Genomic DNA, 20,466 nt, shown 5'->3' with positions numbered 1-20,466 from the left:
AAAAAATAGAAATCACGACGTTTAGAAGCAACACAAGCCTCCGTCATCAGGTGTACAGCAATTTTACTGGAGCAGTTACACCTGATGACGGAGGCTTGTGTTGCTTCCGAAACGTCGTGATTTAATTTATTTTAATTTTTTACCTACGTGACTTTACCGAAAAAACGAAAGAGTATGAATCCTTGCAGTCACGAAAACTTCAAATCTATAATTATGTGTTACTTATTTATTGGATATTTACTTGTGGTGGTGATCTCTGTGGTGGTGACGTGAGAGCTGGGGGGAGAGAGAGGTGGGGGGGGGCGAGGCAACGGCGTTACTGTAGTGCCGCTATTGTCTGCGCAGTGCTCAAATTATAAGTGCTAAAAATGTACTTACTTATCTACCAGTTATGTGTTACTTATTTATTGGATATTTACTTTTGTTAGTTATTTACTGTTTTAAGTTCACTCGTTTATGGTTAGTTTGTTTTCTTTGTGCACGTTATTATTTTAATGTTAACAATTTATAGTGGAATGTATTACAAATGTAAACTTCGTATTAATATGATGGAATTAAGCTGCGGTAACGACGTTAAAGATATGAATGCATGCGGGGTAAATGGAGGTGCAAGGGCTATCTGAAATTTGTTTTACGCAAAACGCTATTTTTGCCCGGTATATGCGTCTGTGGGTTCTATGCATATGCGGGCTATATGCGAGAAAATACGGTAATCATAGCTGCACGGTACAAAAATCATCACACGCGTGGTATCGATATGGTAAAAGACAATTATCATCCATTGTTTCCCCAGCCAGCGTTGGGCATCCATCGCTAAACACTCGTCTGGTGCGGAGTCTCACTTAGACGCCTATCACTCGTCGGTCTCCTCTTGCGGCTCCTCCTTCTGTAGAGGATCGCCCTCGAGTGGCTGCATGTGAAGCTTGGTGGCATCCCTGGTCGTGCTTCTGGCGAGGGATTCTTTGGTGCGGATGGAGCTGGTGGCGGAGGAGATTCGTGAGCGCCTGTGGGAGGGAAATATTTTTCACGCGCGAACATGGGAGGGACACTCCATCCATCCATCCATCAGCAATACAAGCAATGGAAGGCGTGAAGAGGGCATGATGATACTATTATATGTAAAAAAAAAGTTTGGCTGGCTGGCCATGCGCTGCACAGCATGCAGAGAGGAGGGAGACACCCGAATGGCCGGCACGTTGGTGCTGCTCCTTTCCCAGAAGACTTTGCAACTCGGGGCAAAAGCAACGTTGACTTGAGTGAGAGACATCGTGAGTGGGAAGCAGATGAACTCGGCATCCTTATTTCGATTCACCGCTATGGCTAATTTCAGTGGCGAGTGATATCAGAACAGGTGTTGATCCTCTCTTCCTATGTCAACCTAGCTTTACATGAGTACCCGGTGCAGTGATTAACAGAACTAGGAAGATAAAGGTGGTTGGGCAAGGTATTGGCCACACCACCTCCGCAATGTGTCCAATGTGTGTGTATTTTTTGCAGGAATCTGCCGCATGATGTCAAATAAAACGTGGTGACCATTCCTCAGAGATAGATCTCCAAACTTCCTAGGGATGGGTAGAAAGGAAGGGTTGGTCCTTAAATGTCAAACTTTTTAAATAGGGCCCTATTTAACGTTATTTGATGGCTGGATTCCTGCCTGCGTAGCCAAATTCCTTGCGTGCGGTGGTTGAAGTCACCACACACATCTGGAACAAAGAGGAGAGCGGTGGGGAGAGAGTGAAAGGGCATGAATCGGAGAGGAAAGAGAGATAGAAATGGGAAGGGGAGAGCAAGGGAAAGCGACAAGCAGTGGGAGGAAAGGGAGAGGTGGGAATAAGGAGAGCAAGGGTGAGAGGTGAGAGAAACAGGGAGATAGGGGGAGGGAAGCCCTGCGGTGGCGAGATGTTAACTACATCGCCTGGTATGCAGGAGGTTTTGAGTTTGATCCCGACCCTGACACACATATTTGGAGTTTGCGTGCTCTCCCTGTGGTTGCGTGGATTTTTCTCCGTGTTCTCTGGTTTTTTCCTCCACATCTAGAATCAATATGCGTTGAAGAATATTTTGGCTGCTATAAATTTTCACGTGATAAACCACTTCGTTGAGCTATCATTTGTGGCCAGGTCGCTTGTGAAAAACGAGCTATATAGCTCAGTGGCCCTTACCTGCTAAAATAAAATAAGTCATATTAAAAAAAAACTTTTTTTAAAACACGCTTTAATGAAATTTATCGTACTAGCAATGGGATAACTCCACGACTCCAGAAAGTGGCCCCGAAGCTTGGCATAACGTAAGGGGCCGTCGTGATTTACAGCCAACGTCAGTTGAGCGTGGACAAGTTGCAGTCGATACCACATTGGGAAATGGGTTAAAATTGAGTTACAAGATTTGAGGAAACAACAGACAGAGTGAGTTAATAAAAAGCGTGTAAAAAAAGTTTGAGTTCATAGTTTAAGTAGGTCAAATAGAGTGGACGGAGAAGAGCGAGGGAGAGGTAGAAGAGGGTACAAAGGAATAGACTGATGGTCATGGACAAATGACGTGTGGGTTGCTAGTTATACAATAAACGGCATCTGGTAAATTTCAACAAAATTCCAATGTTCTGGTCTCAAGGGAGAGAGGAGATACCATATGTCATGCTATGACCCCCACGGCGCCACTTTCAACGTCACGCCCAAAGCAGCATTCTAGCCCCCGTCCACTTTTGAGGCCACTCCATCAGTCCAACTCAAACTAGATACTCAGTTACTGGAGCAGCTCTCGGCACGTGCAATGAAACATCGCGGTATTATTCGGAAGGACAAAAAAGAAACGCGACAACACATGGGAGAGAGCTGTGCAGCACGCCACCTCCAAAAACACCCGAGCAAGTCCAAATCTCGTTGCGTACCTCCGCACGGCGCTCATGAACCGTTCGCGGAACTTCTCGCCGACGAAGAAGTAGATGAGCGGGTCGAGACAGCTGTTGAAGGCGGCGAAGCAGACGGTGGCCACCACCGACTTCTGCAGGTAGAGCTTCGTGTCGCAGCTGCTGTGGCGGTTGATGAGCTTGTGAAGCAGCAGTGTGCGCTGCACGTGGTACGGGATGAAGCAGACCACGAACACCGTGAGCACCAGCACGATCATGCGCACCGCGCGCTTCCGCATGTTCGAGTCCCTGCGCTGGCCTTCCGGGGTCTTCATCAGCGTCCGGGCAATGGCCGCGTAGCAGACGACGATGATCACGAACGGGATGAGGACTCCGACCACCAGGGCGAGGTAGTTCATGGCAAAAATCATTTTCAGGCTGCTGCCCGAGCTCTCGAAGCACAGGGTCCTCCCGCTCGATAAGACGTTCTGGCCGCTGAGAAGGAATGGTGAGGTGATCAGGGTCACGAAGACCCAAATGGACACGCAGGCAATGACCGCATGCCTCGCCGTGACGGCCTTGAGCGAGCGCACGGGGTGAACCACGGCCAGGTAGCGTGTCACGCTGAGGCCGGTGAGGAAGAAGATGCTGCTGTACAGGTTGGCGTAGAAGGTGAACGAGCTGATGCGGCACATCGCGTCCCCGAACGGCCAGTCGCCGTCGCGCACATAGTAGACGACGCGCAGCGGCAGCGTCAGCACGAAGAACATGTCGGCGAGGGCCAGGTTGATGAGGTAGATGGTGCTGGCACTCTTGGTCCGCGTGAGACACAGGAAGACGTAGAGCGCGATGGCGTTGCCCATCATCCCGATGATGCAGACGATGCCGTAGACCGCCGAGTAGATGGGGTACTTGTAGGAGTCATCCATTGAGCAGGAACCTGACCCATTGGGAGCTGCGCTTGGGTTCATCGTCACGATCGTCGGGCTTCTCTACCAGTTGCACAGCTGAACAAACAATGCGGTGATGGGTTATCAATGTGCTTATGGTCGCATTAGCAACTTTAGCAAATGTTTCGGTTTATATCACTCATTCCAACTCATGTGTTGAGGACTGAGTCTAACAGACTGTTACAACTCATCTGCACTGTGTTCAACCACCATGCTGCAGGCTACAGCATCTCTCTGCTTCTTCCATTGCAGTGCTCCAAATTTGTATTCCCTCCACTTGTCTATTTACCCAAGTTCTTTTTTTTTTTCATTAAACTATGTTGTATAAATAATCACTTAAAATTGAACTTATTGTGGCATATGTAAATGTTTGATAATGGAACGTATCAACTACCCGTACACCATACGGTTTAATTTCAGTTATTGAGGATTCATAACATTAGTTTTTTAAACATATTGTCGGAGATCTAACATATATAATCAAACAAAGCGACAGATATTGTCATATGATAGTTTTGTACATTGTTACGTGTCAAAACGGGATTAATGACAGCCGAACATTAGGAACAATCGGGAAATTGGAGGCTGCTTTAAGAACGCAACGAGGAGGCTGTCGGCTGTGAAATAGCTTGGTGCGTCGAGGAAAAGGAAGCGATTGCGAGGTGCGATTGCATCGGAGACTCTGGCAAGTCACTGCTTAATAGTCTTAAAGTGCTTCTCTTGAAAAGCAATCAAATCATTCACCTGTGATACAAGTGCTTACCTTGTGAGAAGACAGCACTCTGGGTCGGTCGGCTTGCGTCTTCCGTGTGCGTCGACTTGAGTGTTGAAACAGTAAATATATGCCGAGTAATTTATGGTGCAACCGGCAAAGAGGAAACACGTAGTTGAACCTACCCACCTTGGTCATCTGTTCAAAGGAATGCCTGCCAAGTTGGCTCCTGCGCGGATTAGGAAAGCAGCACAGTAAGCGGATGTCAGTCAAATATTGGGCCATGCAGTTCCTCGCTCACGCCATTGCTGGTGGAATGGCCTTCACGATAATGTCTAGAGCAGTATATTTCTTGAACTTTGTTGGCCCACGGACCACCCAGCCACCTGTCATAGTGTTGGGTCCATCAGCGTCTGAAATAACCTCTTTTCAACCCCTCGTGAAGCAGTCCAGCCCACCCAGCTGCCAGGGTACAGCCACTGCTCAGCGCAGCCCGACCGAAATGAACACCGGACTTTTAGGAATGGAAATGTAGCAAAACGAAACACAACTAAACATTCACAAAACAATCAACCCACTCGCGTCTCCCCAGAAAAGTCACCCCCACCACACATTGGGGGTCTCAACTCTAGAAACTCCTCCGGGGCCTCGTGCCAGATCAGGTTACTGCCTCGGACTCCTGAGCTCTGATGTAGGAGCCGCTTGCAGCCTCAAACTCCCGGGCTCTGATTCAGTGAGAACACGTCTGTCACTAGTTGCAGCAGCGTGAATGCCTGTGAGACTCATAGCCTCCGTTCTCGGCGGTACTGTAGAAGTCGAACTCCCAAGGATTTCGTCTTCCAGAAATCATTCGTGCCTTCGGGACTCCCAACCTCCGTCATCGGCAGGGCTGTAGATGTCGTACGCCCATTGGTCACAGGTTGCAGCAATGTGGAGTCCGGGGAGGTTCATCAACGGTGAACTCTCCCTCCTGGAAGGCACACAATGAAAGCGGGGTACGACCATCACCCAGAGACACGGCATTTTGGGTGACCACGCAGTTGTGCCACAGGGCCGCATCACGGTGCCACTGACCGCCCATCGGCCACTTCCCTCCTGTCACTCTCCACGGGGCTCCTCCCCCTCCCGTGAGTCTCCCGTTCTGCCCATGAGACACCTCCCCCAACACTCAGCACCGAACCGAGAAAGGGGCGGAAAGAGTTGGGGGAGCTCGCAAGGGCCGCTACAGCCGCAACCCCTTACCGACACAACGCAATCACTTATCTCTAAATGGCCGCACTTATTGTATTTTCCTGCATATACCCCGCATACGCATATACCCCGCAAAAATTGCCTTTTGTGTAAAACAAATTTCAGATAACCCGCACCTCCATATATCCCGCATGCATTCATATATTTAATGTCGTTACCGCAGCTTAATTCCATCATATTAATACGAAGTTTACATTTGTAATACATTCCACTATCAATTGTTAACATTAAAATCATAACGTGCACAAAGAAAACAAACTAACTGGAAACGAGTGAACTTAAAACAGTAAATAAGTAACAAAAGTAAATATCCAATAAATAAGTAACACATAACTGGTATATAAGTAAACATGAAAACATTTAACGAGTCATGAAATGTCACACGTGTAAAATACTTTTGGGATAGCCCGCACTTCCATATACCCCGCAGGGTCTTGTTTTGTTTGTTAAAAGTGGTATACCCTGCGGGTTATATGCGGGAAAATACGGTGATACAAAATTATTCATATTACCGTAACATGAAGAAAAAAAAATTACGCAGCTATAATGTGTTAATTTATATCTCATGTTCTTAAGTTTTTTCGGTAAAGTCACGTACGTAAAAAAATAAAATTAATGAAAGTAAAATAAAAATAAAATAAAAATCACGACGTTTCGGAGGCAACACAAGCTTCCGTCTTCAGGTGGAACCGTCACAGCACGATAGCTGTATCAAGTGAGAGAAATTGCAAGAACGCAGTATTTGTATATATACTGGTTGAGGGTGGGCGGAGCCAAGTTAGGCCCTGAATATTATTTTTGTGAGGTTCGGTGCGGCTGAAACATGCTGTTAGGAATGGGCCTTTGTTGTGTAAACTAGGTGCGGATGATGTAAAGGTGCGTGTAAAAGGGACTGAGCCTTTTTTGTTATGTAGAGATGATGCGGCTCAAATCTCTGCCAGGAAATGAGTCTTTGTTGTGTAGAATGGTTGACTGAGCCTATTATTATGTAGAGGTGGTGCGGCTTAACTCGCTGTCAGGAAATGAGTCTTTGTTGTGTAGAATGGTTGACTGAGCCTATTATTATGTAGAGGTGGTGCGGCTTAACTCGCTGCCAAGAAATGAGTCTTTGTTGTGTAGAATGGTTGACTGAGCCTATTATTATGTAGGGGTGGTGCGGCTGAAATCGCTGCCAGGAATGCTCCAAATGTGTAGTTAAATCTTTTTTGCATGATTAATAACATATTTCCAATGATTACTAAGTTTGTACCCATCATCATGGTTGAAATGATGTCTGTGTTTGTATATTTGGATGGCATCGTGTAGAAACCTTTGATGGTAGCCAGGAGGCTTGCAGAGCACCTTAGCCAGGAGGCGTGCTCTACTTGAAAAATCTACCAAGGAGCCTCAACAAACATGAAAAATTGACAACTCACATTCAAAGCCAAATTGCTTTAAGACTTTTGGAACTTCAAGGACAGATCTGGCTTTGAATGAACAGCGGATATTAAATATTAGCATCCACAATGCTAAAGTAAAGGAAAACCGTGAGATTTTAAAAGACCTTCGTGTTGCGATCGAAACATCGTGATCTATTAATTTTCTATCTACGTTACTTTACCGAAAGAGCCAAAGAATATGGATTCCTGCAGTCATGAAAGCTTTAAATGAAGATTTAAAAGACCTTATTAATGCAACCTGCTTCCTCGCCAAACAGGAATTAGCATTTCGTGGTAACGATGAGAGGTGCAAGCTCTTCTAATCGTGGCAACTATGTGGAGCTATTACATGCTTTTGCTGAGAAAGATTCAAAGTTAGCTCGACATTTGGAGACATCCACTGTGTTTTCTGGCTTATCAAACAGAATACAGAACTATTTAATCGAAGCAATCGGTGATGCAATTAGAAATGATAACAAAGAGGAGATTAATGCAGCCCCATTTGTTGCATCCGAAGTAGACGAGACAACGGATGTCACAAACAAAGCCCAGGTCTCTGTAATGTTGCGTTATGTGGATAAAAGTGAGGTGACTTGTGAGGTGAGGGAAGCGTTCTTGGGATTTAATAATGTGAGTGATGACAGACGAGCACCGGCTATTGCTGATTATGTTTTGGGAGTGTTTGGGAAACACAATTGCGTTGAAAAGTTGGTAGCTCAGACTTATGGCGGAGCCTCAGTGATGGCATCAGATCTTAATGCGGTGCAGGCCAAGATTAAAGAAAAGGTACACGAAGCCACGTGTATGCACACAAATTGAACCTGGTGCTCTCGCATTCAGCAAAATGTATGCTTGAGTGTAAAAGTTTTTTTAAACAGTTGAGGGACTTGCGACGTTTTTCAATAAGTCGACCATCACACCCACCTACTGGATGATGTTGTGAAGCAACATTTACTAAGAGCAGCGTCCACAAGATGGAGCTCAAATTCTGTACACGTGCAGATGATCAGCGTGTACCAATCTGATCTGCGTGCTGTGTTCCGAATTATGAGCGAAAATCCCGATGATTGGGACAATGACACTCTGATGATGGCCGCCGGATATGATCTCTGGCTGTCAAAAGCATCAACCTGCTTCCTTGGAATGGCATATGAGGGCATTGTCAATGAAACCGATGCACTTTTTCGTGTGCTGCAGAATAAAGTAATGGACATCGGATTCTGCTGTGCGCGAATCTGCGACAATGGGAGTTGTGGAACGCCAGATACAATAATAATGCAATTCATAACGTGCGCAAATTTGCGGACGTAACGGCCACAACTCAGACGCGGAGCCAAGCTCAGAGTCGCTCGAAAGCATGGTTATAGAGGTGAGTTTTTAAGTCTCTCTTGAAGGAGGCGATTGAGGTGATGCTGCGAATGTGCAGAGGGGTGATAGCGTTCCAGACTGTTGGGGCTGCCACCGAGAAGCGGCACATAGATATGACCATCCTGGATCTTGGTATCAAGAGGAGGTCGTGAGGCGCGCTGCGCAGGCATCTGCCGTGTGCTGAGCTGCAAGTTGTCAATAATGAAGAAAGGTACGGCGGGCAGTCAGATGTGAAGGCATTGTGGCAGAGGCAGGCGATCTTGTATATGACCCTACTGGAGATGGGTAGCCAGTTGAGGGCACGGAGACAGGCAAGTGAGTCGAGACGGGGATGAGTGTGGCCAATGACGACGCGTGCTAGGTTGTTTTGTAGTCTTTGAAGTTTTTTTAGGTTGCCAGTGGAGGTCCGGACTAAGACGGAGTTGCAATAGTCAAGGCAAAACCAAACTATGCAACATGCCAATGTGTTGGCAATTTCAGTGGAGATGAAAGGATGTAGGTGTCTGAGAGCCTTCAGGTGAAAGTTACATGAACTGATGATATGGTTGGTTTGGCGGTCAAAGTATAAAGTTGAATCTACACAAAAAAGCACCGTACACCAACACTAAGTTAACAGCCGATCAGAGATGAGAGGAAAATAATGTTTTATAACATTCTGGACAATATCAGTGTTCAAATGTGTCTCGGCCTCGCTGTGCGCTGCGTTGCACCGCTAGCTGAGTAGTTAACCTCGCGTCCAATAAACCCTCAGAGCCAGGATGAACGTCCGACTGCAAACGTCATTTATTGAATTTAACGAGGTAAAGCTGGTGAGAAAACAGCACAGATACAGCATCTGTTATAACCCGGAAACACTAACACAATGAATGAACACCACAGCATCAGAACATTGTCTTAGATAACATGTTTCTCAACAATAGACCCTGGATGGACCAGGCCCCTACATTACTACTGAATAACTATACAAGAGCATAAGCTGCTGTGTTACATAAAGGCACATCGTATATTCATCACACTGCACCCCAAATGTACAGTATTACACAAAACACTCAATTGTGGATGAGATATTTCGTCATCCTTGCTCTCAGGATCGCAATATAGTTACTTGGGTACAAGTTTGACTCGACTTATTAAATTACAAGTAACATTCACAATAAGGAAAGTAGCAGGCTTCGTTGTTAACTTGGCCTCGTATTTATCATAACAATTTAACAACGTTATAAAGGCATTTACATCATTATAACGGTCATTCTAACATTATAACAGCATTGCCAATATTATAAGAACATAAACGAACTTACAGACAATGCTTCTTAAAGTCCCACAATGGACAATTGCGGCTGGCGATGTGTGCCGCCATCTTGAATTATGTAATGGCCGACGCCCGCGTGGTTGAGCGGGAATCTTAAATCGAAACTTCCTGGTCGCGTGACCAAAATTAGCATCATTAACAGGAAATTCCTGTGTACATACGCCCCCCCCATCTGCCGTGAGGCAAAACTCCTGCCGTGAGGCAGAACAAAATGAAAGCTAGGTTTGATCATTTCGGTGAGCTAACTTTCCTTGGTTTGGTCGATTGCACGAAATTTTATGAAATGTCACAACATTTCGATGACACCAAACTGCAGAGCCTATCACAATATGCAAGGTACTTTGACTTTGTTAGACGAAAGGCTGACCTCATCGGATTGTATAGTTCACAAATGGTGAGGAACGAATGCAAATCACCCGGACATCTCCTCAGCTTTTTAGCCCAGAATGATCTGATGCCGACGGTTCCCGATGCGACAGAGTTACTCCAACTGGTGGTGCTCACTATACCAGCTACAACAGCGTCCATTGAAAGGTCGTTCTCTGCTTTGAAACAACTCGAAACATACAGTCGGAATTGGACTGACCAAAGACGACTTTCATCCCTGGCAATCATCTCTATTGAGACAGGGATGACATCTTTGTCCAAAGGAAGGGTGAATGGACTTCATTAACAAGTAAAGGTAAAACCATGCAATATATATTTGTAAATCCTTTATATTAAGTTCGCTTGCTTGCTTGCGTGCTTGCTTGCTTGCTTACGACCGTGCAAATCTTTCGGTCGTTTTTTAACCCAATTCCCGTGATCCAATCGAGCTGACATTTTCCACACAGACTCGTTGTGCCAGACAATTAATGTTCGTGAAAAAGAATTCCCAAAATGTTACACATTTTAGGCAAAAAAAATATATTTTACATATATTCAAATAGAACTCATTCATGGATTTGGCTGAACATCACAGTGTAAGAGCCCAGAGCGTAACCCCTCCACAGGCCGTGGCGGAGTAGCGCAGTTGGTAGCGCCCTCGCTTCCCATGCCAAAGGTCGCGGGATCGATCCCCGCGTCCTCCACAGGCGAATATAGTTTTAAATCCTTTATTAAATCCTTTATATTAAGTTCGCTTGCTTGCTTAGGACCGTGCAAATATTTCGGTCGTTTTTTAACCCACTTCCCGTGATCCAATCTAGCTGACATTTTGCACACAGACTCGTTGTGCGTGACAATTAATTTTCGTGAAAATGTTTTGTTCCAAAGTTTTACACTGTTTAGGGAAATTTTTTTAAATATTTAATTACCAATTGTTTAATGCTGCCAGAGGACGAGAGGACTCGCCGCCCCGATGCCACGCATATAAAGGATTTATAGTGAAAAACTTCACTACGGGTTTACTTGTTATTTGTGTTGACTGAGTATGAATAGTGGAACTGCATTTGCCTATTAAACGTGAATCCAATATGTAACTTCCCTGTATGCGTGTGTTGTAAAGAATGCTGATATTAAATATGAAACTTGGGGTCGCCTAACCAATAGTCATTGTGCAACCTGCCAATTGAATGGGGAATTCAAACTACCTCTATCGGGTTCATGTGTGTAAATCTGGCTCTGATACTAGCCAGTGACTCCCCAGCCATTGACCTCACCGCACATCACTGATGCCTACTCTATTGAGGGCCATATTGGCATGTAAATGAGTAATATTTTAAAACTTTTTTTTAAACATTCTTTAATGAAATGTACCCTACTAGTAATGGAAGAACTCCACGACTCCAGGAAGTGACCCCGAAGCTTGCCATAACGTAAGGGACTGTGGTGATTTACAGCCAACGTCAGTTGAGCGTGGACAATTAGACCCAAGTCGAAACATAACATATAAAAAGGATTGTTTTAAAATATTTTCATTAATTTTTTTTGGATATAATATAGTATTGTCATCATTATGACATAAGTATACCAAGTTTTCAGTCGATACCACATTGGGAAGTGGGTTAAAATTGAGTTACAAGATTTGAGGATACGACAACAACAACAGACAGAGTAAGTTAATAGAAAGCGTGTAAAAAATATCGATTATTATAGACACACAAAAGCAGTACAACAAATGTTTTAGGTAAAATGCTAATTTTATCCTCACAGAAACGTATTTGAAACATAAAGAATGCACAGTAATACAAATGATAAAAAGCTAGGGTTTTTTTCTTGCAAAATACATACACTGTACAGTACATGCCATGGAGTCCACGCGAGTTTTCTTGGTAAGGGGACTTTATAGTTTCAGTAACGTACACTAAGAATGTATCAGATGAAGATGTTGGTGAAATGTCCATCATGTTACGAAAATTGATGGAACAATGCATGAGCAGAGATGGGCACGGGTAAAACCAAATCGAAAAGCAGCAAATTGATCAGCTAGGCCACGACTAACTTTCGTGGTGAGTGATATCAGAACTGGTCATGGGTACACACAATTTACCAATCCCAACTCCCACGTCTATGACCACCACTGTCACCAACTTGCACTGATCAGCGTGGGGAAGTATGGTCAAACGATCCGCACGACCCGAACGACGTAGAGAGGAAATCATCCAGATGTGAAATGACAAGACTGTCCACATGGACACAAGCAAATGTTCAACAGTATACATTTGTACAGCAATACAAAACGGCCACCAATATGTATAAAATTCAATATAAAAAAGTTAGGGGTTCAGCGTTAAGACATTAATCCTTGAGTCAGGAGATGGAGCGATGAAAGCAGCTCTTGTGCGAGTGCTATGTGGATCATTACATCGCAGGATGCCGAGAGTTAGCAGTGGCTTGGGGAGCGCCTTCATCCAGCAGTGGAATAATCATAGCTGCACGGTACAACAATCATCACACGCGTGGTATCGATATGGTAAAAGACAATCGTCATTCATTGTTTCCTCAGCCAGCGTTGGGCATCCATCGCTAAACACTCGTCTGGTGCGGAGTCTCACTCAGACGCCTATCACTCGTCGGTCTCCTCTTGCGGCTCCTCCTTCTGTAGAGGATCGCCCTCGAGTGGCTGCATGTGAAGCTTGGCGGCATCCCTGGTCGTGCTTCTGGCGAGGGGATCTTTGGGGCGGACGGAGCTGGTGGCGGAGGTGATTCGTGAGCGCCTGTGGGAGGGGAACATTTTTTGTGTGTGAACATGGGAGGGACACTCCATCTATCAGCAATACAAGCAAGGGAGGGTGTGAAGAGGGCATGATGGTACTCTATCTTATATATAAATTGGCTGGCTGGCCATGCACTGCACAGCACGCAGAGAGGAGGGAGACACCCGAATATCCGGCACGTGGGTGCTGCTCTTCTCCCAGAAGACTTTGCAACTATGGGCAAAAGCAACGTTGACTTGAGTGAGAAACATTGTGAGTGGGAAACAGATGAACTCGGCATCCTTATTTCGATTCACCGCTATGGCTAACTTCAGTGGCGAGCGATATCAGAACAGGTGCTGGGCCTTTCTTCCTAGGTCAACCTAGCTTTACATGAGCACCCGGTGCAGTGATTAACAGCACTAGGAAGATAAAGGTGGTTGGGCAAGGTATTGGCCACACCACCTCCGCAATGTGTCCAATGTGTGTGTATTTTTTGCAGGAATCTGCCGCATGATGTCAGATTAAACGTGGTGTACATTCCTCAGAGATTGATTTCGAAACTTCCCAGGGAGGGGTAGAAAGGAAGGGTTGGTCCCTAAATGTAAAACGTTTTAAATAGGGCCCTATTTAACGTTATTTGATGGCTGGATTCCTGCCTGTATAGCCAGATTCCTTGCGTGCGGTGGTTGAAGTTATCACACACATCTGTAACAAAGAGGAGAGCGATGGAGAGAGAGCGAAAGGGCATGAATCGTAGAGGAAAGCGAGAGAGAGAGAGAGAAATGGGTAGGGGAGAGCAAGGGAAAGCGACAAGCAGTGGGAGGAAAGGAGGAAAGGGAGAGGAGAGCAAGGGTGAGAGGTGAGAGAAACAGGGAGATAGGGGGAGGGAAGCCCTGCGGTGGTGAGATGTTAACTCCCTTGCCTGGAGGCTTTGTGTTTGACCCTGACACCTGTATATTTGGAGATTTGCGTGTCACTCTTCCCGTCATCCTGTGGATTTTTCTCCGGGTCTTCCGGTTTCCCCCTCTACATATTTGGCTGATATCAATGTCCACGTGATAAGCCACTTCGTCGAGCTATCATTTGTGGCAAGGTCGCTTGTTAAAAAATAGCTATGAGGCTCAGTGGGCCTTACCTGATAAAATACAAAATGTAGTTCACAATTTAAGTGGGTGAGTGGAGGGGGGAAGAGAGAGGGAAGGAGAGGTAGACGGAGGGTGGAAAGGAATAGAGACACAAAGATAAAAAATAGACAACACAATAAATTGTGATGTACAGAAGGCAAGAGAAATGTGGGGAGAAACAGGGCTTGACATAAGATTTTTTGGCTGGGAAGGATGGACAGACACGGCCAAAGAACGTGTATGGGTTGCTAGTCTTATACAATACAGTTTACCCAGCATTTTACAACAAAATACCAAATGTTCTGGCCTCCAGGGGGAGAGGAGGCACCAATTGTTCCGCTATGACCCCTCTTGCACCACTTTGAAGGTCGCGTCTACAGCAGCATCTTAGTCCCCAGTTCACTTTTGGGCAACTCCATCAATCAAACTGAGAACAGATACTCAGTTCCTAAAACAGCTCTCCGGCACGTGAGGTCAACGTCAGGGCATTATGCACCGAAGGGACACATTCCTGCGGAGGGAGCTGGTAGGAATGTTGGGTTGCTCGGTCAATGGTCAGGGTCAACGACGGCATGGTGTATTCCGCAAATATACCCGACTGTGAGGGCGGGCACAAGCCGGCGTGAGTAGGTTAAACGTTGAGTTTTATAAGGGCACCACGGGGTGACCAGCCCCTCCCCAGCCAGCCCCACCCTCCCCTCCCCACCCAGCCCCTCCCTCCCCACCCAGCCCCTCCCTGAACGACGGACACAATAATCCCCTGTGGGCTGGTGTAACCAGGAGGTTCCTACCAGTATAAAACGCGACAACACATGGGAGAGAGCTGTGCAGCGCGCCACCTCGAAAAACACCCGAGCAAGTCCAAATCTCGTTGCGTACCTCCGCACGGCGCTCATGAACCGTTCGCGGAATTTCTCGCCGACGAAGAAGTAGATGAGCGGGTCGAGGCAGCTGTTGAAGGCGGCGAAGCAGACGGTGGCCACCACCGACTTCTGCAGGTAGAGCTTCGTGTCGCAGCTGCTGTGGCGGTTGATGAGCTTGTGGAGCAGCAGCGTGCGCTGCACGTGGTACGGGATGAAGCAGACCACGAACACGGCCAGCACCTGCAGCACGAATCCAACATCGTTGTCATTGCGATCGCCACCGGCATGGAATCATTCCACGTTTTGATACAAACCGAACGAGCCGTCTGTCGCATTGAGGTGCGTGTAACGACGTGATTGTTTTTGTTTTGTTTTAAGATCACGCCCAATGAATGATTTCACACCGTGAAGTTCGTGTAACAACAAAATGCGGATTGAGCAAGGCGGGTCTAAATGCGACCGCATGTCGTGACGCTCTCTGGAAACAGTGGGCGCATTCATATTGTAGAGGGAGGTGGTGGGGGCGGGGTGCAGAGGGGGTTGGGCTATTCCCAAAGCCTGGACAGAGTTACAAGCTTTGGGAACAGTAGAGGAGAATGAACAACCTCCCACTGAAAGAACATCTGTGAAGCTACTGGACATTTGTGAAAAAGAGCTTTAAAGCTTATCGTATTCCTCCAATATGAATACAGATTTTGATTTTGAGATTAACTGAGGACTTTGGCAGAAAGTTTTGAATATCAGAGCAGAGAGTGTGCAGAGGGGAATAGAGCGAGATGAGATGGGAGAGGTAGGAGAGTGGTGAGGGGGAAGAGAGTGAAATGAGAGGAGAGAGGTAGGGGAGTGCACAGAGGGAAACAGAGTGAGATGAGACAATAAAGGTCGGTAGAGGTGTCCACAGAGAATCTTGAAGATTGTCATTTTGTGGTATTTAAATTCATCCGTCATTGGATTGGGAGACAGTGGAGCGATCAGAGAATTGGGTGATATAGGATAAAGGTGCCAGCTGTTGCTTGTTGCAGATAGTGGTTCGCCGTTCGATCCTAGCGGCCACCCTGGTTAACACTGCGTGGTATTTTAATCGTTACATTTGTGACGTTATACGAAAAAAAAAATCGGCCACGTGCGCCGACGTCACTGTGAATCACAGCGCCTGCCTCCATGGTAACGTAGCACTCGTGAGAATGGTGCAGCACACCAGGTTCGCGCTCAGTTATCATCGGTTCGCACGTCGAATACGTACCAGCACGATCATCCGCACGGCGCGCTTGCACGCGTTTGAATCTCTGCGTTGTGCCATCGGGGAGTTCATCAGGGTGCGCGCGATGGCCACGTAGCAGGCGACGATGGTCGCGAACGGGACGAGGACTCCGATCACCAGGGCGATGTAGTTCATGGCCAATATCATCACCAGGCTGCCGCCACTCTTACTCTCGAAGCAGAGCGTCCTCCCGCTCGACGCGTCGTGATGCTGGCCGTTGAGCAGGAACGGGGAGGTGAGCAGCGCCACGACGACCCAGATGGACACGCAGGCGATGACCGCGCGCCGCGCCGTGACGGCCTTGAGCGAGCGCACGGGGTGAACCACGGCCAGGTAGCGCGTCACGCTGAGGCCGGTGAGGAAGAAGATGCTGCCGTAGAGGTTGACGTAGAAGGCGAACGAGCTGATGCGGCACATCACGTCCCCGAAAGGCCAGTCGCCGTCGCGCACGTAGTAGACGACGCGCAGCGGCAGAATGAGCACGAAAAACATGTCTGCGAGGGCCAGGTTGATGAAGTAGATGGTGCTGGCCAGTTTCGTCCTCGTCAGGTGCAGGAAGACGTAGAGCGCGATCGAGTTGCCCGTGATCCCGATTATGAAGACGATGCCGTAGACGGCCGAGTAGACGGGGTATTTGTAGGAGTCGTCTGTTGGGCAGAGGCTGCCGCCGCTGATGCTGCTGTTCATTTTGGGAGCTTCGCTCGAGTCCATGGTTGGCGCGGCAGCTCCCGTGGTCGGCTTCGCTGCTGCTCCTGCTCGGGGTAGAGTTGGACACGCGTGTAGAGAGTGGGTATATTTATTGCTGTGGAAATCTCGCAATCACAATTGGTAAACAGGAAGTATATCTCATTCCCATATCTGTTGCTCCACATTTGAAGAAAAAAACATGTGTTTTGTATACATAAATCATAAGGCATCCTGGGAGTGCATAATTCGAGCAGCATTTGGTTCAACGCAAGCAGCCGTCTGGAACACTCTTCGGATATTAGGAAGCCACTGTAGCTAAGCACTTTAATCGCCTGGCAACAACACAAACAGTCTAGACAGAAAAAACAATAATATAAGGAGGCCAAATCGGAAGTACAAACTAAAATCCGGGAGCTGAAGAACAACTGGTTCAGAAACAAAGCAGAAGAAATACAACATCTTACAGATTCCAATAACCCACATTAATTTTTTTAAAATAACCAGTCTTATATGGACCATCAAAACAGGGCCTTGCACCACTTCAGTCTAAGGATGGGACAGAAATTTTCAAAGACAAAAATGCCATCATCTTCCGCTGGCAGGAACACTTCAGCACTTTTGCAACGCTTTTGTAGACGCTTCTATATTATGTGAGATTCCGCAACACTCTATCCCTGAGAATTTAGCTGGAGAACCAACGATGCTTGAAGTGGCTAAAGCTGTCAAGCAGATGAAAGAGAACAAAGCTAGTGGGCTAGACCAGATTCCTGCTGAGATTTACAAACATGGAGGACAACACCTACTAGAACACCTGCACTCCCTCATGGCCAGGGTCTGGAATGATGAAGACCTTCCCAACGAACTGAAAGATGCCATCATTGTCACCGTCATCAAAAAAGGTGACAAGTCAGACTGTAACAACTACAGAGGAATCTCTGTTCTTGCCACCACTGGAAAAATACTGACAAGAATCCTACTTAACAGACTTCTACTACTCCTTCCTGAATCGCAGAGTGTCTTTCGACCTGGCAGGGGAACCTCAGATATGATCTTCTCAGCCCGTCAACTCCAAGAGCAGTGCTAGGAGCAGAGACTACCACTGTACATGGCCTTCTTTGATTTGACTAAAGCTATCGATTCTGTTAATCGTGATGCACTATGGAGAAACCTTCCAAGATATGGCTGCCCAACAAAATTTGTTAAAGTCATCCGTCTGTTGCATGACGGTATGAAGGCTGTCATCCTCTCTGATGGTGAAATTTCAGAGCCAATTGAAGTAAGGACTGGTGTGATGCAAGGCTGTGTTATTGTGTAATGTAGTAACTCCACGGGAGACGACTTCACGGGTAACACACTCTTTATTTTATCAAACTTGGTTACAGGTGACTAACACCTACTTTGTATCTCGGGTGACAAACACCCACTTAGCTACTTGGCGACTAACGCCCACTGAGCTACTCGGATGACCAACATCCACTTAGTACTCGGGTGACAAACACCCACTTAGCTACTTGGCGACTAACGCCCACTGAGTTACTCGGATGACCAACATCCACTTAGTACTCGGGTGACAAACACCCACTTAGCTACTTGGCGACTAACGCCCACTGAGCTACTCGGATGACCAACATCCTCTTAGCTACTTGGCGACTAACGCCACTGAGCTACTCGGATGACCAACATCCACTTAGTACTCGGGTGACAAACACCCACTTAGCTACTTGGCGACTAACGCCCACTGAGCTACTCGGATGACCAACATCCACTTAGCTACTCGGCGACTAACGCCACTGAGCTACTCGGATGACCAACATCCACTTAGCTACTCGGCGACTAACGCCACTGAGCTACTCGGCTTCACTAGGTCTTCAGCTCCGTCTTCGGGTCTTCAACTCGGTAACTCTCCCCGAGTGCTCTCGCGCGTCCCCCTTTATACCCCACCTGCGGACGTCGCTGCGAGCACCCACTTATTCGACCAATCGCCGGGTGCTGGCTACGATCCTCTTTTCCCACATCTCATCGTGCCTCACCACTCACTCCGCGCCGCCTCGTCATCTGTCACTCCCGGCGCGCGCGTCCACACCACGCCCACAACGCGTGCCCAACCCCGCACCCCGCGCCGCCCCGTGATCCATCACTGTCACAGTCGGCGCACGTCAATACCACCACTACAATTGCACCAACTTTCTTCTCCATCTTCCTGGCGGGAATGTGTCATCTGACAGAGAACAGACTTCCCAGAGGCATAAATATCACATATAGGACAGACGGGGACATATTCAACATCAACTGTTTCAGAGCCAAGTCGAAAACATCAGTCACATCCGTTTTTGAATTCCAACATGCTGGTGATGTCCAAGTCAGTGCCTGCTCAGAAGCTGACCTTCAGGTCATCGTCAACATATTTACAGATGCTTACAGCAGGATGGGTCGAACATTGAATACCAGCAACACAAAGATCATTTTTCAACAAGCTTTGGGAGGACACCGACCACCCCCTACAATCATTACCAACAATGCAATACTAGAAAACGTTCCCAGTTTCCCATACTTAGGCAGCCATCTCTCTAGCAATGTCTTAATTGATTATGAAATCTAACATCGGATTGCCCGAGCTGGTGCTGCCTTTAGCAAACTTAAGAACAGAGTCTTTGAAGACCACGACATTACCACCAACACCTAAGTGACTGTGAATAATGCTGTGATCATTCCAACCCTCTTATATGGTGCAGAAACCTGGACCACTTACCGTAAACACGTAAAATCTCTCGAAATGTTTCATCAACGCTGTCTTAGAAAAATATTAAACATCACCTGGGAAGAAAGACAAACTAATATCTGTGTTCTGGAGTGATCCAACTCATCCAGCATTGAGGCCATCACGATGAAGCATCAACTCAGATGGGCAGATCACCTTGTGAGAATGAATGACTCGAGGCTTCCTAAGCAAATATTCTATTCCCAGCTCAGCGATGGATCACGTGCCCCCGGAGGTCAAAGGAAGCGTTTCCGTGACAACCTTAAAATGCACCTCAAGCGAAGCCACATAGATCCAAACAACTGGGAAATCTATGCTCTTGATAGACCATCATGGAGGGCCAAAAGAAACAATGGAACTCAGCATTTTGAGGCCGAGTGAAGAGAGTTGAGAGCCAGGAAAAGAGCACGCCGCAAAACATACACACACACATACCAGAGACAGAGACAACGAGCCATGGTCAGTCAGGTCCACCTCACAACACAGACAAGTGACACCTGGAGGGAAATCATACTCGACTACGAGACATCCCAGAAGAAGAAGAAGCGCTTTAAAATATCGATTTAAATATAGATTTTCTTTAGAACTGCTCTACGTGCTTAGTTTGTTGCCCCCCCCCGCACCTCCGATGAGCACGGTTGGCTAGAAGTTCGGTGCGAAAGAAGTTCAACACACATTGTAACAAAGTGGACCTTGTTTCAACTGCCGCGCCGGGAGATCGAACCGGCCATCTCTGGATTACTGTAAACTTAGAATCACAACGTAATTATGACGTCATTTTGACATTTAATGCTGGCC

At 46.9% G+C, this 20,466-nt stretch overlaps 2 protein-coding genes across 3 annotated transcripts in view; both read right to left on the bottom strand.

Moving 5' to 3' along the window:
* Positions 1-853: 853 nt before the first annotated feature.
* Positions 854-4,602, bottom strand: LOC144948771 (cysteinyl leukotriene receptor 1-like). Of its 2 annotated transcripts, XM_078878419.1 has the most exons (3): positions 4,559-4,602; positions 2,888-3,852; positions 854-1,004 (listed from the first exon to the last, which is right to left on the bottom strand). In XM_078878419.1, the coding sequence occupies exons 2-3, from the start codon at positions 3,814-3,816 to the stop codon at positions 854-856; spliced, it is 1,080 nt and encodes a 359-aa protein (XP_078734545.1). In that variant the 5' UTR covers positions 3,817-3,852; positions 4,559-4,602. The 2 variants fall into 2 exon arrangements, with proteins under 2 accessions (XP_078734545.1, XP_078734544.1); XM_078878418.1 differs by lacking the exon at positions 4,559-4,602 and having other exon boundaries at positions 2,888-3,899.
* Positions 4,603-12,097: 7,495 nt separating this feature from the next.
* LOC144948829 (uncharacterized) overlaps positions 12,098-20,466 on the bottom strand; it is a 33,054-nt gene continuing 24,685 nt past the window's right edge. The window contains exons 5-7 of the mRNA XM_078878480.1: positions 16,206-16,975; positions 14,979-15,202; positions 12,098-12,993 (exon numbers count right to left, since the gene is read on the bottom strand). Coding sequence (XP_078734606.1) covers positions 12,843-12,993; positions 14,979-15,202; positions 16,206-16,975 — 1,145 coding nt within the window. The 3' untranslated portion in view covers positions 12,098-12,842. The remainder of the gene's footprint in view (positions 12,994-14,978; positions 15,203-16,205; positions 16,976-20,466) is intronic.

This window comes from Lampetra fluviatilis, chromosome 51 (assembly GCF_964198595.1).
Source record: "Lampetra fluviatilis chromosome 51, kcLamFluv1.1, whole genome shotgun sequence".
Lineage (NCBI taxonomy): Eukaryota > Metazoa > Chordata > Hyperoartia > Petromyzontiformes > Petromyzontidae > Lampetra > Lampetra fluviatilis.
The sequence above is the reverse complement of the archived record's forward strand: the minus strand, read 5'-3'. Positions and strand labels throughout refer to the sequence as shown.